This window comes from Leptosomus discolor, chromosome 2 (assembly GCF_034619465.1).
Source record: "Leptosomus discolor isolate bLepDis1 chromosome 2, bLepDis1.hap2, whole genome shotgun sequence".
NCBI classification, from domain to species: Eukaryota; Metazoa; Chordata; class Aves; order Leptosomiformes; family Leptosomidae; genus Leptosomus; species Leptosomus discolor.
Window position 1 is genome coordinate 64,569,078 of NC_141392.1, and position 13,538 is coordinate 64,582,615.

Here is a 13,538-nt window from a genome sequence, read left to right on the forward strand (position 1 = left end):
ACCAATATTAGAAATAAGGTCCTTTCTTGAAACTGAGGCTTATTAACCTGGAACACAGGGTGAGAGGAAGTGATGAAGTCTCTATTTTATTTTCCAGACCTTGCTGGAAAATAATAGCTTAATTAAAAGATATTTTACAGTTTAGTTAAACACATGTTATTGGATTCACTGGACTTGATGAAATTTAACTCAGTTGAATTTAATAAAAAGCAGGTTAAAAAAGGTGTCCTTTCAGGATCCCTTTCAGCCCTATTTTTCTGTGATGAAATAGCCCTTCTGGTTTTAAAAGCTATATATTTATGTTTCTATGGAAATATCTGAACACATTTGTCTATGTCTGCTTGCTTTACATTTATCTGCCTCACATGTGGCAAATGTACTTTATTAGGAGCTGCTGGTTTCCTTTAAGCTCATTGAACTTCACAATGAAGCTCCAGTGCTTCTCTGTCTACAACACGTCCTGTCACATAACCCAGTGTTGCATTGATCATTGGATGGGCTTTTTTCCAAAGTACCACTGTCTAAGTCATTTCAAGGAGAGCAACGTGAGAAAAACAATTTTTTTTAATTGACCCGTGTCTCTTTTCTTTTTACTCAAAGAGTGTCCACATATAAAACAGGAGCTATCCCTGTCACTCTCCCAAGGGAAACATATTGCCTTTCAGCACTTCTTTTTCTGAGCCTTCCTCCTATCATTTGTATGGTTATTTGTGTTCGGCTGCTCTGCTGTGCATCTCTCTCTCTCTCTCTCTCTCTCTCTCTCTCTCTCTCTCTCTCTCTCTCTCTCTCTCTGCTGTTACCGAACTGCAGCTCCCACTAGAATTTGCACGATCAAAACGAGCTCTCATCTCAAACAGCGGTGAATCACACCACCTGAAGAAGAAGAATAGCAAATTAAGCACAGTAGCCTCGCTGCTTATATAGCGTGAGGTACCAGAGCACCCACAGGATGGAAGAACCTGGGTTTGTGTGAGACCCACTTAGCCTGAGATCAGCTGCCTGTGATATGAAAGCTGTCACAGGGTTTTATAGGAGTGTGTGTATTTAGGGGATGTTTTTAAGAAGCTAATAGTGTGCTGCATCTGAAAGCTGGAAAAGGCTGCTCCTTGCTGCTGGTGCTGCAGTAGCTGGTGCAGCAGGATGAATGTGTAAAGGACAGCTGCCCGAGCCGTGCCAGTGAGTCTCCCGTGCTGCTCTGTCTTCATTAACTGAAGGGATACAGAAGAAAACAGATGCACTAAGCAAGTGCCACACTGGATCTATCACTGTATACCCTTCACTGTGGACAATGGTCAACAAAGACATGAATGGATTTCCAGTCAAGAAGTGCTCAGCCTTTCAGTTTTTTAAAAAGAGGGTAAGATTTTCCTTTAATTCTTTCTTTTCACTTTCTTTTTTTTGTTGTTGCTGTATTTGTTAATATGATAGAGCAGAGACAAAGTCATTGAAGAAGGAAGGTGTTTTAATTCCACTATCCTACTGTAATGAGCCTCTGACATGGGCAGTTCTACCGAACACCAAAGGCAATAGCACCATAGGCGAAGGGGAGCTGGGGAGGGGGGTCGGGGATGGGGAGACTGAAAGGCATTACATCAGCAGTCTTTGCTGTGGAATGTATATCTCAATCACAGCTGACCACAGGGCTTGACGCAATACAACCAGCTAATCGGACTGGCATAATACACTCCAAAGCAGAGTGGAGGGTTGTTGCAGCTTGTCTCTGACTTCCTCCTCCACATCCACCTAGGGGTATGAGTCCCTCCACACCTTTCATTCACTTGCCTGAAGTGCAGCATTACCCACCTCCATTCATCACCTCACAGAGGGGGGAAAAAGAGAACAAAGGGGTGTTTGTGAGCTCAGCAAAATATTTCGTAGCTTGTAATTAGCCTGTAATCACAATTAATGGAGGAGAAAAGAATAAGACTGAGGTACACCTGGATTTGGTTTTCTTTTATATTCTTTTAGGCAGATATGTCAGGATTTAGAAAAGACCTGCTATGCATTATATTTGACTTCTGATTTCCTTAAGAAAACGTAAGTGCAACACTCCACCTCATCACTTTAGTTAAGTCCTTTCTGTTTCTTTGACTCTTTTATAGTGACGGTGCTGCACAGTCCCTATTTAATTTCAGTAACAAAGTAATTTCCATGAGGCAGTAGGACAGGTATTCTGAGTATGTCTGGGTAGACCCAGAGAGGAGAGGCAAAGCATCAGAAAGATTGGTAGCAGGGACTCCCCAATGGAAAGGATTTCCTGAATGATTAAAACGACAACCCTCTCTTTAAACAGACTGGAGTAGGAGCAGATAAGCTGCTCCATTCACTAGTTAGTTCATTCATTCATTCATTCATCCCCATTCATTCTTTCTCTTTGTTATGCCAAAAATATGGTCAGTCCATTTAACCCTTCAGGCAAAGAAAATGAAGCCTACACCGGTCACTAAATTGAAAGACAGGGTCAAATACTTTCAGGCACTGAGATGCTAGACTTGAGGGCAGACCTGGAAAATACTAGCAGGGTCACTTGAAGGAAAAAAGTGCGGTTTGCTGACATTCATTGCTCCCAAGGTGATTTGTGGAAGCCCCGGATAGACAGCCCAAACACCACATAAATTCAGCCCACAAAAATAGTTCTCGTCCCACGCTGCTTCTCATTTAAGTATATTACTATTGGCATGTGTATGTTTGATATTCAGCTCACCAGAAAGGTTTCTCTGTTTTTCAAAATTGCTTAAAGGTTTTAATACGAATGTATTCCTAAAGAGGAAACAAAACAGCTTGCAGTTCCTGTATGAGGTTAATTATTGGCAATTGTCTTCTATCTCTGTTTAAAGCTAAGACAAGTTATCACTGGAAGACTCTACATCATTTTGTTCTGGAAGCAGGGAAAATAGTTCTTTTTCAGAGCTATACTGATGACCACTGAATTTGTCATTGGAAAAGATGGTTAATTGTAGTCATATTTGAAGAAACTGGCATAGTGATACAGTCCTGGACAGTGGATCAGGACAAATAGCCGTTTTTATTTTCTGGGGGTTTTCATTTTGCCAGATGTTGCCTTTTTGCTGTTGTGATGAAGACAGATGAAATCAGTATAACCAACGTAGAGACACAAAGGAAGGAAATTCCCTCTCTATACATTTCTGTCAATAAATATGTATCTTCATTAATACTTCTCTTATCCCCATTATCTTCCTCCCAGAAAATCCCCTGCATTCAAACATTAACTACATTGTTCCTAAAGCAGTGCTTGAAACATGTACAAACAATAAAAACTGTATGTTCATAATGTGTTGCTGGCTATCAGCAATTTATCTTGCATTTGCTGGACTGGTGTCATGCTGCATTTAACTACTGGGTGGATGGGGAAAGACGGCTAAAGACAGTCAGTTTGGTTCCCTACCAATGAACTGGACGCTCTGGCTGAACAACCACCAAAATCCTGTGCGTACAGAAGCACAGCTGCTAGGTTTCTTGATTTGAGTTTTGTGTGTGATGTTGTTTGACAGTTTGCACCACCACAGCACCAGCACACAATAATGAACACCAGCAACCTATTGGATGCATCCTACATTCATAGTGAGAGGCAGCTCTTGCCCTGAGGAGCCTAGCAGACCTGACTGCAGGGTGAGGTATTGCTACTTTACTGACAGGTGACTGAAACCCAGAGGAGGTTTGCTGTTCAGGTACTGCATAGGGTTCTCCCAGATCACCAACAGTGTTTGTGATGAAACAAGGGATGGGACTCAGAGAAACATCCGGTTTAAAATCACTGTGTCTGTCTCCGCAAAAAGGTCACATTTCTAGCACAGGTGCTTTTCAAGTCTAGCTCTAAAAAATCTGTATCAATCTAGATTAGATTGATTGACACCCCAAATTTCAGGAAACGCTGCTATTTTTTCAACTCGGTTAGATTTTGTTGGAAGAAAGTACCAGATGTATCTTCATTGTTTTCGTTTTCCATTCAGCCTTATGTTTTCATTAAATTGCAATCCTCTTTGTTGCTCTGGCCAAGAGTGCAGAAAGGACTGGCAGAGCTCTGTGGATTTAGGCTAGGCTGAAAGTGCATTCAAACACTGACTTGAATTTGAGGACCAGATTTTTTTTTAAGCCTGGCTTATTCTCTGATGACAAAGCACTGACCCTCTGGGATGCTGCCTGCTGTGTCAGATGATTCAGGGTATGGGCTAATCACGTCCGGAGGTCAGAGAACAGGAAGGAAAGGCTGAAATTAAAAGGCAGCACACTTAATTGAAATAAAAGAGAAAACATAAACTATTGGTGTTACGGAGTGCCCTGTAGCACTCACTGCTGGCAGGGTTGGAACAAAGAGATAGAGACTTCATCCACTTAAAACCTGCATAGTTTGAAAGAAAACAAAATTATTTACAATGCCTGTCTTTTTTTATTGCAAGAGGTGTAACAACTAATTGCATCTGGGATCAGGATGATATTTTAATAATTAAATACTGTTTTTTTTAATTAACAATGACATAGAAATATAAAAAGAGAAATGGAGAGAAGAAAATGGGAAATACATAGGCACAAGAAGGGAATTTGAAGTCACTCCAATGAAGATAAATTATAAAATCTGTTGTTCACATAATCTTAAGTCATGGCGTGAAAGGATCACATTCTGACAAGGATGGGAGATTAAAAGACGTTATCATCTCATAGCACATAATTGCCTTTGGTTTTTTACCATCCCTTTCTCTGTTCACTGATGTTACATACTGGATACCAATATAAATAGGCCATTGACTTCGTTTGGTTACAAAAGGCCAGGAAATCATGCTTTTTCATATACTAGCACCATTTTGTCTTTCCCAAAGTTCAATTAAAAGGTTTTGTTAATTGATGGAAGTCTCATCCCTCTGTTGTGAGGGGCTTACAGGTCTTATCCTTCAGAGCTGTGCAGGAACACCCACAGAACTGAAATGTACCTATTCAAAAGATCACTGAAGGTGATAAACCTGTAGCTGTTCGGCAAACAGGATATCCCAGAGCACTGGGACCTTTCGTTGTCACCTACTCCCATCCCTGCCAGATGGTTTTGGGAAGTGGGGGTTTGTGGTGTTTGCATCGCCTTCTTGTGCTGCATTTGCCTCCCTTATAAAGACTTCAGGATAACATTTTGCAATATATGCCCTCCCTCATCTTGAAATAACATACCATGTCATATATCACAACACAACCAACATGGTTAAAGCAGGATGAATGATGAACTCCCTGTGCCACTTAAACACTGGCTAATGATATGGTAACCTCAGTAAACATGGAAATTCATTATCCTCTCAGGTCTGGACTAAGACCAAATACAAATTTATTCAGAATGTGAAGAAGATAAACGTCTGATAAATGGGAAAAGAAATAGCTGTCTTCCATAAAAGGGAAAAAAAAAGAAACAGGGCATGTCTCAGAGAGGAAGTTTATTGCAGGGATTAAGGATTTGCTAGTCTGAAACCCGATAATGGAAAGAATATCCATAATCCTTTTTCACTGAGAAAATTTACATTAATTAGCAATTTAGGTCAAGCTAAAGGAATGCGCAAGTAGGAAGAGAAAATCCCTCTTTGTTTCTATGCACTTTTTCCAAATACATAGTTTGTGGAAACCATGCCCTTCTCCTTTCTACATTGATACTTTATGGCACTACATACCAGCAGCTTTCTGCATATACAAGCTGAAGAGGCTATCTCATAAACATCATCATGCATGAAGATGACAGCTCAGGCTGCATTAGAGCTCAAGGCAATGAGTGGCTGAGGGGACTGCAGAATTACCTGAATACCATTTTTAGGATTACAGTAATTTAGTGATACAGAAAGCCCTTGAAATCAGTACTTCCATCTGACCTCCTACAGATTATGTTCCCTCTGGTAGATTGTGCTGGGGGGGTTGCTCTCTGCTCTGCCACTTTTACAGGTCTAGAAGACCATTTCAGGACTGGAGTTACCTTTTTTTTAGGGTCATTTGGAACTTACCTAGAAAAAAAGAAGTGACAGCCGAAGCTGACTGTACCTTAATAAAATACCAGCTTTATACGGTATGACTGCAGCTTTTCTTAGCTGCTTGGGCCAATGTCACAAAAGTAGACAAATTTTAAAGTTGATTTCCAGAGACACGGATCCTGGATGACTGCAAGTGAGACAGAGGTTTGCTGCAGTAGAAACTTCTTTCTCATCCCACTTCTGTGTGGAGAGGCGCTGAGCATCCGTGGTTCTTCTTGACATCAGCCAAAGCTGTAAGCACTCAACATTGCCCAGCACAACCCCAAATGCCTTTATCAGACTATAACTTGCAGACCACAACTGACATGGTGCTTTAATATAACTAAGATGAAGGTGGTCCTATATCTCAGTCAGGCTTCAAACATGCTACAGACACTCATTGAGCTGACCAATAATTTTCTTACCTGCTGTCTACCACTCCCTTTCCAAAAAAGCCTATTAATTAAACACAAGAGACAAAATACAAGAACTGATGAGAAACTGTGTAAGGCCCGAGTACTGGTTTTCCATAAAGAATTTTGTTTGCCTATGTCTTCTGATTAAACCAAGGTATGCTTTGGTTGAGATCACTGCTAGTATTTTGCTTCTTAGCTAGTATACAGAAAAAGATTCATGAGGCAAAACTGGCAATGTCTGTGAGTCCCTTGTTCAAACCTAAAATATGAGACTATTGTTAAAACTTCAGAGTTTGGACTAAAATGAATAAAAAAGAAAACAAATAAGGAAGGGTGGAGAAATTATGGCAGAATGAGAGAAAAGGAAAGAAAGAAAAAAGAGCAAGAGAGAGGAAAATCTTCTTATTCCTTTCTCCCTTCCCTAACTTCTTCCTTTCTCCTTAATAAAAATGTAAGACTAGAAGGCACGTCCAGACTCTTTAAGCTTGATATCTTCTCCTAACCATGCCTCATGATTCCTACCAGAAATTTGTCAAACCACTGCTTGAGATTGCTCAGGTCTCTTTCACTTTTGGGAAAATGAGCCTGCTTGAAAATTTAGAAATCCTGTTCTCATTTTCAGCCTAGTTTTACACATGACCGATTTGTTCCCATTTGCTTTTGTACCAACGTGAAGCAACAACTTAAATAACTCTTGCCCTTCTCCTATATGTACAACTACTGGCACATTTACAGAGAGTAGCCATTTTTTTCTCTCAGCTGTGTTTGGCTAGTCTAAATAAGTCAACTTCTTTTAGGACAGACTTTCCATTCCCCAATCACCCTAGCAGACAAAGGCAGCTGTCACATCTGCTGGCCTAGAGATGTCCTTGGTGTTATCAAAGCATTCATATATTCCTCTTTCACTGTTCTTACTCATGGAGTCCACACTTCTAATCTCCATCCCACTCTGCTCCTCCCACTCAGGTCCTCTTTTGCTGAGCATGTCTCCTGTGTGTCACTGGCAAATTTTATGAGCACGAGCCTAGGTTCTGTACCAAACCCAAGTCCAGTACTAAACCTTCCTCTTGTCAATACACTTTTAGCTGGTTTCTTTCTCTCATAATTATTTTTGTAAGAGTGCTCTTACTTCCCATTTTAACTGATTAATTCCCGTGTGTTATCACTGTTTTACTGAGTTACCAAAGACAATATGGATTAGATTATTCACATTTGCCTCATCAAAGGAAGACATTAGGCAAGTTTGGCATACTGGTAAATGCATGTTGCGTGTTATCTCATTTTCTATTGAACTCTCCAAAATTTGCTCTCTCTTCAGATGTGGTAAGTTTTGTTTCTGTACACATAGCACCACAAGGCTTTTTCTCCCATCAGTATATCACTCTCCTCCTGGAAAATGCAGACCACAGAATTCATTTTAAGACTTACTTGCTATCTCAGCTGAATCCTTCTGAGAAATAGATTTCTTTTTTAAATTTCATAATGTGATTGGATTTTTCCAGAATCACTCACAGCTGTTCTACCACTTTCAGGTCCTCATTGTCCACAATCAGTAATGAAATAGCAATGGGCAGGAATTTCCTTTGAGAGACTGCTCTGGTTCATTCCTTTCAAGATCAGATTAGATATTGCTTGAGACTGAATAGTGCTTTGGTCTCTCTTCATTACATGCCTTCAGAGTTGAGCATGGCTTCTGTTTGGGGAAAGGCCAGCCATGAGATCTCTGAGTCTTCTGCCAAGTGAAAATTAACACTGTTTTAAAGATCACAGAGTCTGGACTTAAATTCTTAGAGCAATCCTACCCTGAACACAATGATGTCACTGCTATCATAACTCAGCTCATCAGCCTCAGTATCATTTACCCTCAGTCTGAACATCCAAATTGTTAAAAGACATCGTGATACAAGAAACTGCCAGCAAGAAGAAAAGCACAAAGTGTTTTGGACACCCTTGGCTGTATGGGAAGAGGTGGTGCAAACTGAGATACTGAGAAACAGACAGCTGTGTCTGATGAAAAATCAATGTGATTCCTCCGCCAAATGGAGAGAGTGACAAATATGATCTGCAGGGCCTGGGAAGGACTAAGAATTTAGAGTAACTCAGTGTATATGTTACCCTATCTGCTAATTAAAGACATGGTTTTGATGAGGGTTACAAGCTCAGGGGAGGTCAAGGGTGGTGTCCGTGGAGAAAGGAATCAGAGAACTGAAAGCAAGGGGAAATCTTATATCCTTGTAACAAATTGGCTGATTTAGAGAAGGAGAAAATGGAAGGAGTACAACCATCTCTGCAGAAAAACATGTAAACAGAGATGCTAAAGCAGTGGAAAAACAAGCAAGATCTAAAACCACAAGAGGCTTGCAAAATCAAATCAATAATACAGAAGTTTTTTTCTAAATACCATGTATCACAAAATAATTGTTAGTGGTTGTTATTTACAACAGTTACTTTTACAGCAAGATGATTAAATTTTGAGAGTAAGAAAACAATTAATAGCTCCGAGACCAATAAATTTTAATGTTTATTGAAAACTCTGCACTGACAGGTTTCCAAATCAGCTTACAAGCAATTAACCAAGTCTCAAAATATCCTGATGAGGTAGAAAAATCATTCCCATCTCACAGATAAGTGGACAAAAAGAAAATAGGTAACTGAGTCGGATAGACAAGTTATTATATAAGACAGAAGTTATTCTTTTCCTGACCCTCACTGCAACTTTCCCTCACTAATTAAAAAAGAAGATATTTCAGTTTCTTGAACAGCAGCAAACAAACATCTGCTAAGGTTTGCTGTGGCTGGAAGTTATTAGGGAGTTTTGAGCTGCTTAATGACACAAGCACCAAAACAATGTTGTTTTTTTTTTTTCAAATGGTCAGAAGTACCTGACATGGTCTTGCTCACATGGCAGTGTCACTAGAAGATGCTAGATACTGTGTTAAGCTTCAAAAGCTATTATTTCCAGTATACGCAGCTCATTAAGAATTTGCTGAAGAAAAAAGTATGACAAACAGAGATTTTGCCTGCCCTACAAAGTTAAGAGGGCCAAGGGGCATGTTTGTACTATGAGTGTCTTCCAGCACGGCCAAAGCCTGTTCCTATACTGCAGCTCACCAGGAAATGGCTGAAGAGGTGACAGCCTGAGACTGGAGTCTGCTGTGCTCCGTAACCCAGTGCTTATTTCACTGCTCGTGTGTCTCCCACAGGCAACCCCTTGAATATGCAAACTTGTGCACAACATCAGAAGCACAGATGGTGAGCTGTGCACAGTGCAGGGGCTGCCTCTTTTTACTGTAGGTATGGGCAGACATTCATTTGAGGTGGCCCAGCACCATCAGTAACCTATTTTACTTCCCAGTTCCCATGAATGAGGAGCCATGCATGTAGTCAGATTCTGCAGCTCAGTAGCCAAGGGGCCACTTGTTCAGATGCCAATAACCTACTTGCTTGTGCTTTTCAGGGCCATATCTACTTGTACACTGTACAAAGCATGCAGTGGGGATTCAGTTGTCTTCTGAAAAGATCCGGAGAGCTACACATGGTGAAAGTGCCTGCCAGTTAGGTGGCTTTCCTCAAAACATTTAAAGTCTACCCTAAAAGGAGGAGGGAGAACCCTGTGTCTGCTGCCCCACTGCCAGCTACCTGCAGATGTGATATGGGGCTGGAACATGCCCCTGCAGTCCACATTACAGAAGGGCTCCACTCTCATCTACCCGCAGCAGCATTTTCCAGCATCCCCGTGGGCTGGGAACTTTTTGGGTGTCGTTTTTAAGGGACTACCTCGCACCAACACTAGATGCTAAAGGAGTACTCAGGAGAACAGACTTCCTGTTGCAACTCTGACTCTGGTGTTGTGTTTGACCCTGGGAAGCCACCTCAGCTATCCCAACAGGCATCCTTTGGCCAGCTGTCTAGATTGCAAGCTCTTTGGGGTAGAGAAAAAGAGACTGAGTTTCTACACCGCCTAAATAAGTCAGGTTCAAATCTCAGTTGAGGCTTAGTGAACATAAATAATATAGTGAAAATCACTGGCTATTGTTGCTATCAAAATTGTTTTTACATGGCTGATTTGGAGAGATTGGGTTTTTTTGCAACTACAGATGGGAAAGATATCTTTTATTTTATTTCCTGCTCTGTTTTTATTAGATATTTGCTAGACTGTCTTGCCTCAGTCAGTTCCTACGTTTGCTTTTTACTCAGGCAGTTAAAGGTCTTCAAGTGTATAGCAGAAATAAGTAAAAAGGGTTATTAAGCCCAATGCTTGAACTGGAGGTCAGCAATAAAATTTGTAGATGTATTGCAAAAAATTTCACCCAAGAATAGGTCACTAAAATGGCTTGAAATTCTTTCCATTTTAAGTAATTACAGATCACTGAAAAAACATATAGTCCTTTCAGTATCTTTTGTTTTCCTAAAAGATCCCCCTGCATTTATCTAATGAAACACTGTTAAACTTTAACAGCTTAGCTGTAAGTAGGTTGGAATTTGATTAATGATAATTTATTTCTGGCTTTAAAATTAATGACATTTTGAAGCACATCATCATTGTTTGACACACTCTGATTCACGCAAAACTTTGAACCCCTCATTCCTAAAAGGTCAACTTAAAGCAGCGCTCCTTACAAGAACAGTCATTGTAACATTGACTTTTCTGTTTGGAGTGGTGGACAAAACCTCTATGCTATGGGAACAAAATCACTGTGGGAATCCTCTATGTAAAATCTTTTTGACTAACTGCTAGGCTGTGACGCAAAGAAGAGCTATAAGAAAAGGCGTCTTAAGAGAAGATAATGGAAAGTAATGTTGAAGGAGGACAGCCTGTGATATAAAAACCTATAATAAAGTTAAAGTCTATGCTGCTGCTGAATCAATGTAGTTGGGTGAATGCCCAGTATTAGGAACTTACAACCTGCCACTAATGATTACAAACTGTGATTCATTTCTTGTTTGAACTCTTGTAAAATTGCTTTCTATTGTTCCCCTGTAAGAATCCTTGAAATTAAAGGTTATGTAGATTATTTTAATAATAAGTGCAATTATGGTGATAATAATTCAGAGCACAGTGCTCAAAATGTCGTCTCTGCCCCTCAAATAAAGTGGTATCTCCATGATCGGCAAGGATATATGTTCACTCAAATGAGTCTTGGTTCTTTTTGGAAAAAAGGTCCGTAAAATCAAAAAAAAATGTATCAGATTCTCAGGATCTTTATCATCTGATCAGATGCTTAGGATTATCACCCACATAATGTGATCAAGAAGAAATGCTGAAATGTTTTCCTAACTATTTTTTAAAAGCAGAATCCTTCATTCTGCTATGTGTTACAGCAAACTTGCTTCCTGATCACGTAGCCAGGACCTCACCCTATTGCACATCAACTGGGAAAGAAGCAAGGCATGTCTGTTTATGTGCCTAAAATGCCCAGGTACAATTATCTTGGTCTGAACTGGCTCTGGTGAGCAAGCTCAGCTGTGATACAGAACCAATCATTCCAAAGTACCAACTAGTTCAGGGCACACATGGACCAGAGGGAAGCAACAGGCATTATCTAATCCCTCTGCCAGAAGTACCTTCAGAGATCTGTTCAGGTATTTCAGCTCACATTCAACCCCAGGGCCCCAAACCAAAGAAATTTTTAGCTCAGTAGCATGGCCTTTTCTTCTTATGCCAATAGACTGGAGGCGTGATGAAAAGCATGTCCGCTGTGCCCCCAAGCTGTGTGTTCAGTTTGCATCCTGGTCCCATGTTGTCATCTCTCTTGCTCTTTGAACACCCCGTCCCTTTCTACAGTGATATAACTGACTTCAGCCTGATTTCTTGTTCGTCTAGGAAAAGCATAGACAAAGCTAATTAATAACCAAGCCTTTTTATGTAACTAGTCATGGCTGATCTTGAACTCCCTCTTGAACTCAAAAAATAGATGAACATAAATGCTCCTCAATGCTCAGCAGTTCTATGGATATGCATCCATCTTTATGCAGCCTTCAGCCAGAGGCGAAGGTCATTGCTCACCGCACTCACAAGATCTGACATGGAGTAACTGTACTCCCTTCCACATTGAGTAAGGCAAGGTGGGCATGTGGTTTAGCCAGCTTTGTCTTTACTGCTTTAAAGGCTTTGGTTTCAGAGAACCAAACAATGCCAGTATTCCCATTGCCTCTCTAAAAACAGGGCTTTTGATCTATCCATATCTCATATTTCAGCAATCACTTCTCTGTCAAATTTTTTATTCTGTTGTGGTTCAACCTTCCTGGATCTGCTTCAAATGAAACAACTAGGTTCCTCAAACAAATGGATTTTGCAGAACACGCCTCTGTGCGGTAGGGTAGAAAAGACCTTCCTGCTGTCCTGGCACCAGGGCAATACATGGATGTGTCTTCTGCCTGTAATCACTGCAACCAAATCCTTGGCTGCATTGAGGTGCAGCATCTCTGGCCATCACCTGCCTAAGTGTATATAGGGAATGCAAGCTACCTGCTCCCTCATTCACCCTTGGCTGAAAGTTTTGTCCATTTTAGAACAATCATGCAGAGAAAGTGGAATTTGTGCACATGCCATTTTTTAAAAAAGGACAGACCCCATTATAAATCCTCATGCACTGACCTGCAGTTCAGTCAAAGTATGTGAGAAGACCGGGAACAGGTCTGCTAGATTTGACATAGGCCTATCTTTTGAGTCCTGTCAAGGCAACTGAATAGCATCCTCAGTGTTGTTCTACTGAAGTTCCCCAATTAGTCTTGAAGATTTTTTTTCTGAGCTTTCCAAAATATTTCCAGATAAAAAAACAACTCACTGAATTTTCCAAAGAGGCCTCAGATCTAGACCTAACAGTATATGTACATACATGCTAACATACAGCATACATACATGTGTATGTGTATAGGCATACATAGTTTTATCATCACTTATCTTCCTGCCCCATAAAACAGGGTGAGTTTTGATGCCACACCATAAGCATTGCTACACCAGGTCTCGGTTTTTATTTGAACAAGCCCATATTCCCACAGAAGATGCTGTGGACAGACAAGTTCTGTGCTACATCACCGCCTGACTAAAAGAAAAAGGGATGCATAAGCCTCTCTTAAAATTCCTTTTTTTATGGTTGTCTTAGGTATAATATTTCATGCAACATGT

At 40.5% G+C, this 13,538-nt stretch overlaps 1 protein-coding gene across 2 annotated transcripts in view; it reads left to right on the plus strand.

Moving 5' to 3' along the window:
- The first annotated feature begins 1,288 nt into the window (after positions 1 to 1,288).
- Positions 1,289 to 13,538, plus strand: part of SGK1 (serum/glucocorticoid regulated kinase 1) — an 83,492-nt gene continuing 71,242 nt past the window's right edge. For both annotated transcript variants that reach the window (XM_086482412.1, XM_086482411.1), the window contains exon 1: positions 1,289 to 1,357. In XM_086482412.1, the coding sequence (XP_086338538.1) occupies positions 1,289 to 1,357 (69 nt within the window). The remainder of the gene's footprint in view (positions 1,358 to 13,538) is intronic.